Source organism: Glycine soja, chromosome 18, assembly GCF_004193775.1.
Source record: "Glycine soja cultivar W05 chromosome 18, ASM419377v2, whole genome shotgun sequence".
Lineage (NCBI taxonomy): Eukaryota > Viridiplantae > Streptophyta > Magnoliopsida > Fabales > Fabaceae > Glycine > Glycine soja.
This window is the reverse complement of record NC_041019.1, coordinates 14,081,599-14,098,009: the sequence shown is the minus strand read 5'-3', so window position 1 is coordinate 14,098,009 and position 16,411 is coordinate 14,081,599. Positions and strand designations below refer to the sequence as shown.

The 16,411-nt window shown below is 29.8% G+C and overlaps 2 protein-coding genes across 2 annotated transcripts; both read right to left on the bottom strand.

Moving 5' to 3' along the window:
- Nucleotides 1-808: 808 nt before the first annotated feature.
- On the bottom strand, nucleotides 809-5,473 carry LOC114394425 (uncharacterized oxidoreductase At1g06690, chloroplastic-like). The gene is made up of 10 exons (XM_028355997.1): nucleotides 4,921-5,473; nucleotides 3,919-4,010; nucleotides 3,811-3,851; nucleotides 3,564-3,728; nucleotides 3,461-3,483; nucleotides 3,262-3,333; nucleotides 2,648-2,815; nucleotides 1,947-2,029; nucleotides 1,805-1,867; nucleotides 809-1,112 (listed from the first exon to the last, which is right to left on the bottom strand). The coding sequence occupies exons 1-10, from the start codon at nucleotides 5,132-5,134 to the stop codon at nucleotides 927-929; spliced, it is 1,107 nt and encodes a 368-aa protein (XP_028211798.1). The 5' UTR covers nucleotides 5,135-5,473; the 3' UTR covers nucleotides 809-926.
- Nucleotides 5,474-7,163: 1,690 nt separating this feature from the next.
- On the bottom strand, nucleotides 7,164-8,201 carry LOC114394488 (histone-lysine N-methyltransferase ATXR6-like). Its single transcript, XM_028356073.1, has 3 exons — nucleotides 7,686-8,201; nucleotides 7,473-7,547; nucleotides 7,164-7,393 (listed from the first exon to the last, which is right to left on the bottom strand). The coding sequence occupies exons 1-3, from the start codon at nucleotides 7,909-7,911 to the stop codon at nucleotides 7,296-7,298; spliced, it is 399 nt and encodes a 132-aa protein (XP_028211874.1). The 5' UTR covers nucleotides 7,912-8,201; the 3' UTR covers nucleotides 7,164-7,295.
- Between the last annotated feature and the right edge of the window lie 8,210 nt (nucleotides 8,202-16,411).

Genomic DNA, 16,411 nt, shown 5'->3' with positions numbered 1-16,411 from the left:
CAAACAGTGTTGGTTTGATATGCAACACATGAAGGGGATATAAAGAAGACTTTCTCGTTAATAATAGTTTTGTATCAAGAGTTGACTCAGTCTTACTTTTTATTTTAATAATAATTAATAAATTAATAATAATACTTAAAAGTATACATGTCAATTATTTTTCTTTTCAGTTGATTACTTACAATAAATAAATTTGAAAGTTGAATTATGATAGCGGAAAAATTATGTAAAAATAAATAATTTTATTTAAACACAAAGAAAATCGAATATGTAAAATATAAATTAGATAAGACACCAAATAGCAATTTTTATTTTGTAAAGAACGGAATATACAAAATAAAAAAAAATTATTTAATTTATATATATTTATATATATATATATATATATATATATATATATATATATGAATAAATACTTTGAACCGATGTTTCCAAAATTGAATTGGTCATTCAAATAACGAAGGCATTGATTTATTACTTGAACTTGTAAAAATAGCTTATAATTCTTACAAACTTATTCTAATGCCTTGAATTTAAATAAGTTTAAAGGAATTATAAACTTATTTTAATTAAAATTTATTAAATAAAATATTTTTTAAAACTTATTTCAATAAGTTTGATAAGTAAATTTATGACACAAGTACTCATGTAATAGAAGCTTATTGAATAAGTAATTAATTAAACTGTTTATTTAAACACATCTTTATTGGTCCAACTGAAAAGAAACTAGTAATATTTTTTAAAAAAAATCATATTATATAGTATAGGAAATAAAATTATAAGAAATTAAATAAAGTAAACCTTTAAATAATTCATATAAAAGAACCATATTATGTATTTTGCAAAATAAATAATTAATAATAACAAGAGCTATATCCATAAACAGATACATCTTTACATTTGATTTAGAAGGTGCATGCTATATTCTAGAGTTTTTCAACTGGAAAACCTATAACAGGTTTAATTTCTGAAGCCACACTACGCAGCTCAGGTACCTCTTCATCAGTTAGTCTCCAGCCAAGTGCACCTCTGAATTCCTCAGCTTGTTCTGCTGTCTTGGCTCCTGGAATTGGCACAACATTGCCTTGTGCTACCAGCCAGTTCAGGGATACCTGACAAGAACAATTTGGTGTGTTATAAAATTTGTGGCCTAGGAAATGTGCCAAAAGGAATATATTTTGGTTTTGATCTGAAACTATCATAACAGATTCTATGTTATATAAGGCTTGGTTGAATTGTGGAGAAGACAAAATCACTATTCATAAGGATCTTTAGTCCCTATATTTTCGATCAAATGTGGTCAGAGTCCCTATACCTTCATATTGATAAATTCAGTCCTCAAACTTTAAATCCACGTGTTTGACAGGTTAATTAGTCTCTCCTAACTTTTAAAACATGATAAATTCTTAGAGAGGAAGGATTAAATTCACATGTTTAAAATGTGAGGACCATGGCCATGCTTGATCTTATTAGTTTATAGAATCTAACTTCTCTAAAGTGAGAAAATGCGTAAAGTGAAAAATTAAGGATACATCCACCCTTGATATGAATTAAAGTAGTTCATAAACTAAACCTATTAGTATAAATCAAGAGTGGATACAAATACACCTTTTTTTTTTATTTTTACTTTACACACTTATTCACTGTAGAATAGTCAAATCCAAGTTTCTGATATTCAAGTCTGGTGGTAGCATATGAAGTGTGTTCTAGTGTCTTCCCTACACTGTCAAAGCAGGCTGAAACGAACACTATACCAATATTCAAATGTTCAACTTATATAATGAAATTAAGGAGCAGCATGAACCTGTGTTGGAGTTTTATCATACTTCTCCCCTATTTCACTGATCTTGTTCAGCAAAGGTTGGAGCTGCAAAATAAATACACCTTGAAGAAGTAAATAATGAGGTTGTAGGTTATTAGATCTGTAAATATCAGAAGAGCAGTACCTTTGTTAGGAATTCTGGAGTATAAATTCTGCCCCTTGGCCCACTTGGTGGTTTATCAGGAGTATACTTTCCAGTGAGAGCACCTGTTTAAGATAAGGATATTGCATAAATATTTATAGCAAATTTCATTGCATGGAGTTGGAATTTATTAGGTAAGTATCAGAACACCTGTTTAAATAAGGATATTTGGTATGAACTATAAAAATTTCATTGTATGGAGTTGGAATATTATTATAGATATGCATATGCTTATTATGCTTAGGTATTATTTTTCCAAATATTTTTTTGAAATAGGTTAACTCTTGCGAATTTGAGTGTTTGTAAGTCAAGTTTACTCTGCACCAGCACAAATTGTTAAAACTAGAGTTTGAAAATCCACGAATTCTGAAAATAATAATAATAATAATAATTCATGAAAAAGTTAGGCGTAGAAAAGACAAAATCCTAAAAGAGGGGTGCTTCATTATTTCAAGCATAAAAAATAAAGTGCCTATGTTTCATGTCAGAGGTTTCCTTGTCTCGAGTTTCTGTAAACCAAATTTTATGCTATCTTTAAGTAACTAAACTTTAATGTGTTGGATTTTAATTCATATATGATTTTGTTATGCCTCTGGTTTTGGCAGATATGTTAAATTTAAAAAAATTTAAAAAAATTATAAAATAGACATACCAAACATATCCAATAATGAAAAGGAGTTCACCTTGAGCAATTGGTGAATATGCAATTATTGTTATCCCAAGTTCATCACAGGCAGCCTTTACACCATTTTCTTCAGGGGCCCGGTAGATGAGGCTGTAGTTTACTTGGTTTGTAGCTAATGGAATACCTCTCTTCTTAAGCTTCTCATAAGCCTCACGGAGTCGCTTCTCTAATTATTGAAAAAAAAAAGATGTTAAATATTTTTGGTGATAGAACTGAACCAGAACTAGTAACCAATATTTTCTTATTGAAATTCTGCTATATATATATAGTGTATACCAATAACAGTGGCAGGTTTGAACATAATTAGTAGAACTCTTCCTCACTCTCTACAGAAACAACATAAAAATAGGAAATACAGAGTGTCTCAGGCTGTTTGAAAGGTCAGGATCTCTCCCAACAGTTATTTGATTCTCTATATATCCCATCTCTGATAAACCTTAATAATATTAATCATCAATCTAATTATGTTCTTACTAAAAAATGTATCAAACATTCATCTTAGCACATTAAGCTGTTATACATTAAGGGAATTACCCTTTTCTCGGTAGAACTGATACATGGTTTTGCACAATATTGAAGACTTCAAGACAGATAATAGTAATAAAGAATTACCACTATAGTTTGAAACTCCAACGGCCTTCACAAGTCCCTTCTCAACAGCATCTCCCAGACCATCAATATACCCTGAAAATTAATTAATTGAGGAACTAAGCGTTCTCTTAATCTGACATTGAATAAGAAAATAGACATCTGATTCCATGAGCCTTTTTAAATGAATGGTTCATGAAATAACTTTGCTACACTGAGCAACCTTCATTTCCCCAAACTCCAGGCCTGAAAAGCAAGAAATTACATTATCAACAAAGTGTTATCAGATAAAATAATATCATTCGACAGGCTCATAAAGTACTGACCAATGTAGCTGATAAAGATCCACTGAAGTCAGTCCTAGTCGACAAAGGGAATCTTTAAGGGCATTGAGAACACTTTGACGGCCAAATCTCCACGGCAGTGCAGCAAACTTGGTTGCTACTTCAATCTCAACCTCTGGATCCTTTTCTTTTCTTTCCTTAATATATCTGCAGATAACAAACATATGGAAGCATCAATGTGAACCTTTCTTAACTACAAACTGCATATGAAAATCATCTAAGCTCATACCTTCCAAGAAGAACCTCAGAATTTATGGCTCCTAAAGCAAGCTGAAAAGAGGAACATCTTTGGTGAATTTACTCTCATCAAAGAATTCAAGTTAAACTTCACACTCACCCCAGAGCCATAGACTTCAGCAGTGTCAAAAAAGGTTAGACCTCCATCAATACTGGTATTGAAAGCAGCTCTAGCAGCCTTCTCATTCCTATCTACAAATACACAAAGCAAACATTAATACATTCATAATCCCATAATGTCCATTTAGAAACTATTTCAATCCATTCAACTCTAAACACCATACATATTTATCTGACAGAAAAGAGGACACTTCATGGTGTCTCAATTCGGCAACTTTTATATATCATAGCCTCTAATGACACCTTGAGTAGAAATATACATTTAAAACAAGGATCAAATAAAATTCCAATAGAAACACAGACAAATAGAAGCTTTGTAACAAAATCAGTTTCCAAGATTCATTAAAGAAATTACTACTATGACTACCAAGAATATAGACAGACAACAGGAATATCTTGCTATACGCACAATCGTCCAATTGCTGTCAACTTCCCCACCCCACCAAAATGGATGGGAATTGTTGTACAATCCAACAATCACATAGGTTTGAAAATCAGTAGACAATTTAACACTGAAAGCTATTTTCATGGTATGTGCAACTCTCCGCCCCCATCATTGACCATTGATAGAGTGATAAAAAAAAATTAAATTATGCTTTTTATCCTAAAAATATCAAATTGAGTCTAATATCTATGCAAAGTCAGTGTAAAAAACAGTCACTGTCAACCAATTTGAAACTACAGTAAATATGACCTTTTAAGATCATTATAGCAAAAGTCAACAAACAACTTATCATACTTGACAATTTGTAATTGGATGAAAGTGGAAAAAGCTTTTAGTACTAACACTATTTACTCCTTAATTATTTATTACATATGTTTTTACTGTGGACTAATATCATATATCATTCTGTTAGATATAAAGATTAAAAATGAATAATTTTTTCATAGAGAATAAATCTAAAAATTGTGATATTTTCAAAAGAAAAAAAATCATATACCACCCCTAAAAAGAAAAGAAAAAATAGAAAAGGTAAGTTACCATTCCATTCAAAATTGTTCCAGTAAGTGGTATCACCCCAAGACCAAGCTCCAATTCCAACCCCTGACACCTTCAAATCAGAGCCACCCAACTTCACCTTCTCCTCCACCACTGTATTAAGAGTAGCAGAACCCTCTGAAGCAACAGCTCTTATTCTGTGAACTCTTGAATTACACATCACAGTAAAACAACCACTGCTTATGTGAAGAGCCATGGAGCAAGTAAAACCAGTTCAAATCCAACAACGGGTATGTGGGAATGAAACTACAAAAAAGTCCAAATTGTTATTGAAGTTCAAAAGGACACAATTTTTAACACAAGGTTTCAAGAAATATGGTATAAAAGTGAAAACTAAGAATCCAAATGTCCCTTGGAAATTGAGAAAACAAAAATATGGTTAGAAAATAAGAGAATGGTGAAAGATATGATGAGGTAGAATGAACAAAGTGGCAGAATTGAGAATTGTGGTTTGTAGATGAATTGTGCGGTTGAAAGGGTACACGTTATTGCAATCTAGTGGACGATGAACCGTTGAAGTGATCACTTGTGGACCAGTTTGACATTTTTGTACTTCCAATTCTCAGAAATAGAATTATTCCGCGTGTACAAAAGATTAAAAAAAAATAAAAAAAAAAATATTCTTGTTTATATTAAAAAAAATTCAATTTTTTAATTTAAAACTTAGACTAAATTATATAAATTTTAATGTTTATGTACAGTATTAATAATAATGTAAAACATTTAATTACAAATTAGCGTTGAAATTATACATACGCCAACGATGTAAAAAGATTTTATTACTTAATCAATGACAAATCATCCATTGTGTGTCATGTATCATCAATTTATTAATTTTTATAATAATTATTTTAAAAGTTATAATAATAATAATTTTTAATTTATTAATAATGTAAAACAAAGAAATTAAACTCCAAATTATTATTATTATTATTATTATTATTTTCTTGTTTATAATATGTGTATAAAATATTTAAAAAGTAAATAAATTAGATATTTAATTCAAATATAATAATAATAATAATAATAATAATAATAATAATAATAATAATAATAAAAATAATTAATAGTATCTTAAATTTTTAAATAAATAAACAAATTTAAACTTTTTTTTAATAAAAATCAGCAGATAAAAATTAAATGAAAAATTAGAAACGAGTGAATACATTTAATTTGTTTATTTTTCATTTAATTAAATATCAGGGACAACGAGTGAATACATTTAACCATAGATACATCATAATCAGGATTATATGAATAATCAAACAGCATAACCAGCAGTGAAGCTAGATGACAAAATTTGGAGGGACCAAAATTATTAAAATTATACTGTATATAGATTATTTTTTACACAAAACAAAATTTTTTATATAAAACAAAATTTGTATGAGACTACACAAAAAAATCTATGAATTTAAGAAAACAATTTTATTTTTACAAATATAATAAAGAAATTTTTTAGAAAAAAGTGAGAAAAAATATTAGAAAAGTGTGCATAAAAAATTCAAAGAAAAATCCATAAGTTTGAGTCGAATTGTATAAATTTTACTATACCAAAATGAAGATATAAAAGTTGTAGAAAAATGGTTTAGAAATGCAATATAAATAGTTTTATATTATGAAAAGAAGATTAATTAATAAAATAGGTAATTCATACAGAAATATGTTATTAAATTAGTCATAAGTGGCGATGTTATAAGAAAATAAAAATTTAAAGTGTAATAATAATAATTCTTTCAATGACTTCAATTCAATAATAATTAAAAATAAATAATTATAGTATTATAAAAAAATTATTATTAGTGATAACTAAATATATATATATATATATATATATATATATATATATATATATATATAATATTGAGAAGATAAAAGAGTGAGGACGAAGTCCTGCTCTCAAATTCTTGATAATACTCTTTGTTTTTACCGCTATTCTAAATTCAATGCTCTTTACTCCTTTAAGGGTGTCCTCAATTGCTTGATACAGATACGAGCTTTTCCAACTCCAATCCTTTTAGTTCCGATGCTGCATATGTGGTCTACAACTCTAGATGCATAGCTCTAATTCAATATTAATTAAATAATTTAGTTTTTGTTAAATAAAACATAATACGAAGAAAAAAAAAGTAAAGAAGGAAATAATACAATTTAGATAAAATTGTATTTTTAGTCCCTCACTTTAGGTTCAATTTTGTATTTGGTCCCTCATAATTTAATTTAGGACTTGGATCTTTATTTTGTAAAAATAATGTTGGTCGTCGTCATAATGACATGACATGTGTCAACATCTGATAGGCACATAATAAGTATTTTTTTAAGTATCTCTAATCTTAATTAATCATCTTTAATTTATTTTAAAAATTATTAAAAAAAAAAAAAACTAAAGACGCCAGCTTCCCCTTCTTCTTCGTTACCACCAAGCCCCCACCCTGCTTTCGCTTCCTCCGCGTGTCTAAAAACCACACACCAAATTCAAGTTTCAACCTTTAATCCAAATAACAATAATAAATTTGAAAATGGTTTTGCCTTACCTTGATTTGATAATGCCTCGGGGGAGCGTTGGATTCGAAAGAAGTCGATGATTTTGGTCTGGACAAGGGGGAAAGCTGCAATTTTCAAAAGCACCGGAGGTTAATTGATAGAATGTAAAGAAACCCCTAAAATCTAGCTCATGAATATTCAGTACACTATTTTGATCAATTTGGGATCTGAATGGAAATGAAAATGATGCATGCAATACATACACTTGGGTTTGTGATTGGAGCAAGAGGGGCAGAACCAAGAGCCTTTGGGGACATAGGGAAGAATTGGACGGAGGCAGAAGAGGTGGTAACCACGGTCGCATTTGTCGCAGAGAATAAGCTTGGAAGGGGAGTGGCCACCGCTGCATACCTCGCAGGAAACGTCGTCGTTAAGGGCGGAGGATCCTTTGGGAGCGTGGGTTCTTTTTCGACCAAGTGAAGAAGCCATGGATGCAGATGCAAAAATGTGTGTAATGTGAGATGTGATGGAATGCACAATTGGGTTCGGACTCAATGGTGTGAATATTGTGTATTTGATTTGTGTGTTTGAGGTCCGATTGTTTGGTTATGGATTCCCTGGCTTTACAGTTGGTTGGCTACACCTGGCGGCGATGCGCTTCGGGGAGGGGGACGGGTGCTGCGGGATGGCGGTAGGGGCAGAGTAGGTGACGCCGAGGTATGGCTGGGGGAGGAGGGAGAGAGACGAAGTGAGACGAGTGTCTTTCGTTTTTTTTAATGATTTTTAAAATAAATTAAAGATGATTAATAAAAAATGCTTATTTTTGAGTGACGGTCAACATCAGGGTCTAACGGTGAATGTTGTTGGGTGCCAACATTACATTTTTTTTTTTTATAAAATAAAGGACTCAATTCGTGAATTAAATGATCGGGGGACCAAATACGAAATTAGACATACATTGAGAAATTAAAAGTGTAATTTTGTCTACAATTTAAACAGAATGAGAACTATATGTCTTTTTTTTCTTCAATAAGAGTAGTCTATTTATAGGTATAAAAGATAATTTAGAAGTTATAAAATATCAATATAAATAAGGACAGATTATAAAAGATAATGAAAGATGTGGACAACCACAAAATTATTCATAATACTTTCCTTGGATGTTCATTATTTAAGAACGTGTCTCATTAAAATCTTGTTAGGCAAAATATTGTGAAATAAAAACATGTTGAAGGAAAAAAAAGTACATCATTTTTCAATACATTATCACTTGCTTCATTAAAATCCTTGTTAGGAAAATTCAATTGGACAAAACCATGATAAAGGGAAAAAAGAGCATAATGTATTTATTTTTCCCCCTCATGCAGACAATTATCTTTAAGATGAAGTTGCTCAAAAGTTTTTTTTTGGTAATAACTTTGTAAAAAAAGTCTTCTAGATTCTCATGCAAACAAACTTGTTGAACATTTATATCATCATTCTTTTGGAGACCAAAGGTAAAAAACACTTTTGGTAAAATATGTTTTGTTTTACCTCCTTTGATATGCCCTTCTTTAAATTGAGCAATACATGTAACATTGTCTTCAGATGTGATCGTTGATGTCATTTTTCCTCATGTTGAGCTAAAATTTATGCATTATTAGCTGATGTATCTATTTTGGTTTATTTCACATATTGTTATGGAATTGTGTATTACTTCATGTAAACTTATGTTATGTCATTATGAGGATCTAATAGATAACCTCTAAAATAATGAAGTACATGCTTCAATGTCTTTGTATTGGCGAAAAATTATATTTTGCTAGTGAATTAGTGAGAAATGATATATCAGATCATGTATGCACAATAAGATACATTAGTGTTTCAATAACATTAAGACATGGTACTTCATGACCAAGTACTTCTTCATCCTTTTTACAAGATTTAGAAGGATCTTAGTTCAAATCTAGAAACCTTTAATCATTAGAATGTACGATGAATGTGATATCCCGTATAAAATATTTTAAGCACATGTACTATATAAGCTTTTTGGTGCACAAAAATTCTATTATTTAAATATTTAATTCCCCAAACAGAACTTGGTGCTTCTGATAAAAACATAGAAACGAGACAGATTGCCTTAAAGATTTCAAACTTTGAAATTAGTTTAGTTTTGTTTTAGGGGAAGATATTGACGCCACACTCAAGAAATAAGTGACAAGATAAGTGATAAGTCATAGATTTGATCGCTGCAAGTTGTCTTGATAAGATCAAATTTAGTTCTTTACCCAAGAACCAAGGAAAGCTCTCACAAAAGGGAGAAAACTCAAACTTTCATTCAGACTCATTCTGCCTCAAAGCTACAAAGTTTCTGCTATTTATAGACTAGACTTTCTTCTAAACATCCCACAAGGAATTAATTTCCACTTAGAATTAAATTCCCACTTACATTAAATTTTCACTAGAAATAAAATCCCACTAACCATTATAATAACTCGGGAAGTCTAAAAACATAAAAAATGATCTAAAATATTTCAAGAGTCATTTAAACTTATTACATGATGTCGCAATGTGGGCCTCGACGGGACGACAATAAAAAGGAATAGAGAGACAGGTCTTCCAAAAAGGAAGACTGGGGGAGTCGCCACCAACCTTTTTTTGAGGAAAAAGTCGGGAAAACAAAAAAGATAAGAAATTGTCTACGATTTGAGAAAAAAGATTTGGGAGTTGTTTACGTACGGGGAATGTGTTAGCACCCCCACGTGCCCATCATGAAAACAACAACCTTAAATTGTATGTGCTAAAAAAAGTGACTTTTAATTATTTATTTTCCCTTGAAAACATGAATCATGTTTGTTATATTTTTGTTTATTTAGAAAAAGAAAGCAAATTTTTTGTTTTAGAAACAGAAAGGGATTTTTTTAGGTCAACAAGGGAGTTTGCCCTAGCTCCTACGTATCCCCGAGCGCAATGAGGAAATCAGACTTACGTAATTCTTTGAGTAGAAAAGAGTTTGTGTGTTGAGTTGAATTTATTTTATTTTTTAAAAGATTTGTTAAATAGTCGTTAAGGCATTGGACCCTGAAACAACGTTGAATTTTAAGAAAAACAAAGAGAATCACTTAAGGCATTGGACCTTCAAGTGATCTCGAGTAATGCATAATTTTTGTGGGGGAAAAGGAGAATTTAGTGATCATTTATTTGAGTATTTTTACCTTTTAGAGAAAATTTTAGTTTTGTGGTAAACTTTGTGAAGTCAACCAAGTTGGAGACTCAACATAACATTTACAAAATTTTACTCACACGTTGTTGAAATACCATCAAGCAAGTCGAAAACACAACATAGAGTGCACAAAATGTGAAAAAATATTTTGAGTTTGCGATAAACTTTATGAAGTCAAGTAAGTTGGAGACCCAACATGCAATTCACAAAATTTATCCACAAGTTATTAAAACACCACCAAGGAAGTTGGAGATCCAGCATGGAATGCACAAAACATAAGCGCGTACTAAAGAATACTAACGCATAATTGCAAAATAAATGAATAATTGACATAGTGTTACATAATTAATTGAATGGTTGAGATGTGCATAAATAAATTGAATGAGAATAAAAAGGGGTAGAATAGAAGTAGGAAACACACATAGTAATTAAGGGTGTGAGGTTAAAACATGGAAAAAAATAAGTGACAAAATATTTACAACACATTACTAACTAATTAGGCAATGATAAATCAAATTGGAGAATAAAATAAATAATAGAGGGAGACGGGAAAAAAAAGAAGAAAAAGTGGTGTAAATAGTAGTTTTTACTTTATTTGGACTATGCCCAAAAGAAGTGGGGGTGCGTGTGTAAATTGGGAGTGTGACTAGTAGTATTTATTTATGTAGGATTTTTTTTGAATACGGGTCTGGCCCAAAATGAGAAAAAAGGTATATATGTCAAAAGGAAGTGTAAATAGAAATTTTTATTTTGGTTCAGGCTTCCAAAACTAGGCATGTTTCAACTTTTTTTAATCGTTTTTTTTATCTCTGTTTTAAAAAAAGATGTGCAACAAACATTAACAGAAAAAAATCTAAGAATCTTACCGACGACCAAGGGATTCACCAGGGAAATGAAACAAATCAAATAGCAGACCAAAAGAAAGAACCAAGAGGAAGAATGAAGGAGGGAAGAAGGGAGAAAGAAAGAGATGGGAGGGTAGGAATCACGGAATACCTAGAGATCTCTTCTCCTTCTCTAGCTACAATGCCAAATGATGCAATGCAGTTGGCTCTTTTTGTCTTCTCGGGATTGGTGCCTCTTCTTTTGTTCTATGTATTCTCTATGTGTTTTTCTATGTTTTTTGTATTTTTTTTTGTGTGTTTTTTGTATTTTTTTTGTGTGTTTTTGTGTTTCTTTCTATGTGTTGTTTGTGTCTTTTGATGTTTAGACCTCCTCTTTTTATATTGTTTCTTTTCCTTTCTCTTTATTCTTTCTCTTATTATTATTATTATTATTATTATTATTATTATTATTTTGTTTTTTTTATTATTGTTGTTCCTTTCCCTTATTATTATTATTTTTCTGTTTTATTATTGTTCTTCCTTTCCTTTTTTTTCTTTTTTTTTTGTTTTTATTGTTCTTCTTTTCCCCTTTTTTTGTTATTATTTTTTTCCTTTTTTTCTATTATTTTCTTCTTCTTAATTTTTCATGTTTTTTAAAAACTTGTTCGGGTAGAATTAGGGTGTGACACATGAAAATAAAATACCAAAATTAAAGAAAAATTAGAAAATGAACTTTAATTAGTTCTTTAGCCTAAAAGTTATGTAATCCATCCAAATAAACTCTAACCCATAGTTGTGTCTTGAGTATAAATTCTTTGGCTCATTGTGACTTCAAATTATTATCTTTAAGTTTGCTAAATTTATCTTCAAGTTGTAGAAATGAGATAATTCTTGATTTGGGTACTTGCATGACTATGCTTTGGAAAGACTTCCTAGTTATTTGTGGTCTTGCTTTGGTCATTGGGTCTTTCATCCATTGCAAAAGATATTTGAAGTGATTGAACCTTTGCTGGATCATATCAACTTCCTAGGTCCTTCATTTCAAATTATTTCTTTAATCACTCTGCAGCTTTTGGAAGCTCTTCAAGAGTTCCAATAATATTTACATCATCTACATGAATAATAATTATGATAAATCTATTTTCAAATTTTCATGAAAATACAAAGCAAGTATCCACTAAGTCAATTATACCTCATGTGACTTGGTTGCTTTAGTCCATAAAGAATATTCTTTTAGAGAATATGCATTATTGGAAAAATTATATCCTTCAGGGAGTTTCATGCAAATGTCATTATCATGAGAGTCATATAATTGATATAAGTAAGTTGTAACAACATCCATTATATGTAAATTAAACCCTTCATGAGCTACTAGAGTGATTAAGTATCAAAAGTACTCACATCCACTACAAGTGAATATGCGTCTTCAAAATTAATATCAAGTCATGTTTTCTACATCCAAATTTCATCGTTCTCATTTTCTTTTTGCACAAAAGTCTATTTGAATCCAACTGGTTTAACATCTCCAAGTGTATAACCAACCAGTAAAAAATGTAATAGATTTTACATCTTAAGTATATGGATTGTAGGTCCAAAAACCTAACTAGTTTTATGTCTTCAAGTAGATGGACTACATGTCCAAAATTTTCATTTTCAGGTGAATTGACTGCATGTCAAAAAACATAACTATGTTTTACATCTTTAGGTGTATAAACTAAGGTCCAAAAATTATTTGTTTTGTAAAACAAGTCTAATTTTATTACATTTAGTGTTACATTATAGGCAAATGCATTGTCAATGTTGACTTTATTTCAGGTTCATCATATTCCATTCATGACATAATATAAAATCTCTTTATTTTCACCAATTTTAGGTACCCGAGTTCTTCTAGAACTAATATATATAATTATGTTAGAGAAATCTTTCAATATTCATATAGCCTTAAATATCACCCTATATCCGTTCTAAAAATGAAATGAACTCATTCCCATTTTTTTTCTTGGTGATGTTTTAATTATCAACTTCCTTTAGGAACATAGAGTACATGAGAAATCATTAGACTAAAGAATCTTTTGTCTCTTTAATGGGTGTTTACATGAAATTTTTTTTTGCATCATAATAAACACGGAATGATCCAACTGGTCATGCCAAATAACAAACTCATTTTTGTTTGTAAATTTCTAGTTTATAATCATATGTTTTTCAGTTGTACTAATAAATGCGCAATGGAAATTTAACATTGACTTCTTGTTTTGTTTGAGTCATTATACTATTAATTAGACATACAAAATATATCTCGAACTATTTCTTGAATTATTTTTATTGATATTACTTACCATAAAATGCACATCACATACAATGCATACATATTTATAAACCAATAAAATCATCCAATGACAAGTATTGTGACCTTAATGCATGGAAAACTATTATAATTAGCTTATATGAAATTAATCATACCAAATACATAACTTAAAAGTAATTTCATATTCCTTTCTAATATAATTAATTATGTTCATGATAAACAAAATGGACAATGATAACTCACTGAATGCACTTATAAATGAAAAGATGACAATAAACATGTATGATGTTCAAAATAATTTGAACTTTGATCATTGTCAAAAGAACCAAATTTCATATATTGGTATATAAACCAATTTAATAAAACATTATAGAAACATAAATGTAAAATCCATATACGCATACATATGATATTGGTTCCTTGAATTTACAAATATTTTAAGTCAAATAATATATCTTCTGACAAAAGCATGAATGAAATCATAATGTGAGAATAAGTGTGATTACAAATAATCCAAAAATTATCCATATAAAACATTTAAATCATAAGTAATCAATGTTAATTATATTTATAACAATAAGAAATTAGTTATATAATATAAATAAATTATTCAAAAAATATGTTATAAAAATATATATGTGCAACATTTACTTCAAGGAATGAAGTAATGTCAGTCAAATGAGTCATGATTTTTCATATAGATTTCATACTTTGTTTTTCTACGAGTATACAAGAAACAAAACCTAAATATTTCATACTTTATAATTTCTTTATTTGATGTGTTTTCAAGACACATTACGCAAATTGTCTAAAAATTTTCTTCTTTGATAGAGTTTTCAGGACTCTCAAATAATCAGTTTCACAATCACACAAATATTTTACCAAATACATAATAAGAATAATGAATTAGAAAGAGATAAAAATTTGACAAGAATTTTCTTGTAAATTACTATACCAAATGTGGATGCCCGATAGAAGAAAGACAATCATGCTAATAACATGTTAAAAAAATATAACTCAAAGCAGAAAAGTAAAAAGAAAAATAAGGAAGAGAATACAAGAGTTTAGAGAGAATGAGAATTGTGTGTATTCTTTTCATTAGGAGTAGCCTATTTATAGGTACAAAAGATAACTAGGGAAGAACAAAGATAAATATAAACAAGGAAAGATTATAAAAGATAATGAAAGATATGGGCAATCTCAAATAGATTATTCATAACATATTTAATTATGTGTGTGTGTGTGTGTTTTTTTTTTTTTTAAATGGTGGTAATCATGAACAATGATTAAAGATAGATTACCACTTTAGGTAATCAGGAACCAACGTTCATTCCATTTTGGTATGTATAAATAAGGATGAGATTATTGAGGCAAGGAAAATGTTGATTCTCATCTATTACTCTCATTTATTATTTAGGATCGAGTTTTGACTTGAGCATTGCAGTGTTCTTTTTGCAGATATTATACACCCATGTTTATCCCACATCGAGCAATTAATCATTTAATTTAAATACCTTAAGAAAGAGACTACATTACACCAAAGGGTAACAACCACGAATGTCATTACATGAAACACTAAGACTTCAACACTGAAAGATTCACTTTTAGTTTTTTTAAAACTCTTGAATTAGTTGGATTAATGAAAATATGTAAGAATTTTTCACGATTCCAAGCATGCCATATAAACATCACACATAAAAGTCCCTAAGTCATAAATCAAGTCCCCAAAAATAAATCTCAAGGGTCCCATTAAAGGAATACATACAACATAGATCCATGAATATATTTAAACCCTAAGCTGGTTCCCACTAAGATAAAACATAAATAAAAGGCCAAGGGTTGGATCTCGTCCCTAAGTCCACCACAAAGTCCATGTCAATCATGAATAGCATGCTCCTTAGTAGCTATATCATAATTTGCTCCCATGTCAAATGACATGATCATAACAGTTTAATAGAAAATGCAAGGGTAAGCTCATTTAAAAAAGAAACATCATATAATAGAAATATCACAAGTTCACCGCTTTTAAATAGATACATAAATCACACAAATTTCCAATATCAATGTACTTACATAACTCATCAAGTAATACATCATTCTAAAGTAATAAATTGTGAATATTTAAGTATCGCATTATGTCATGTTGACTTTTTACTCCAAGAAGATTTCACCTTTCATGTGATTAACCCAAGCACATTCCTTAACATAGTCACATCATGACCATTCAGGAAGACACGAATTAACCTTACGGAGGAAGTGTATTTTTACTAAAAATGGATGAGCATGGATAAGGCTTGCAAAGACCTATCTAGGGATTCACCCACTCATTCATTCTACAGGCCCTTTCACCATTAGCCATCACGACAACCTCTGACAGTAGGTTGGGTGTTTTTTTAGCATCCCTAACTTACGTACCCACTCACATGCAATATCATTCATCAATGCATGTGTGTTATGATTAAACATTATATCACATCATCATTACATTCGTCCATCATCATCAATATAATTCATTCATATTAATTCAATCCATCATCAACTCATCATGCATATTTCATTCAATTTATCATCAATTTACCATTCATATCTTGTTCAATTCCACATTAATTTGTCATTCACATCATTCTCACCAATCATGAACTCTCACATAATTCTTCT

Bases quoted from the DNA above. Each gene is read 5' to 3' on its own strand.
- LOC114394425 (XM_028355997.1), bottom strand. From the start codon at position 5,134: ATGGCTCTTCACATAAGCAGTGGTTGTTTTACTGTGATGTGTAATTCA. The intron at 3,334-3,460 runs GTTGCTCAGTGT...ATTAATTTTCAG, and splicing joins TGGAGTTTGGGGAAATGAAG to GGTATATTGATGGTCTGGGA. The intron at 1,868-1,946 runs GTACTGCTCTTC...TTTATTTTGCAG, and splicing joins CTCCAGAATTCCTAACAAAG to CTCCAACCTTTGCTGAACAA.
- LOC114394488 (XM_028356073.1), bottom strand. From the start codon at position 7,911: ATGGCTTCTTCACTTGGTCGAAAAAGAACCCACGCTCCCAAAGGATCC. The intron at 7,548-7,685 runs GTATGTATTGCA...TGAAAATTGCAG, and splicing joins CTCCAATCACAAACCCAAGT to CTTTCCCCCTTGTCCAGACC. The intron at 7,394-7,472 runs GTAAGGCAAAAC...TGTGGTTTTTAG, and splicing joins CGAGGCATTATCAAATCAAG to ACACGCGGAGGAAGCGAAAG.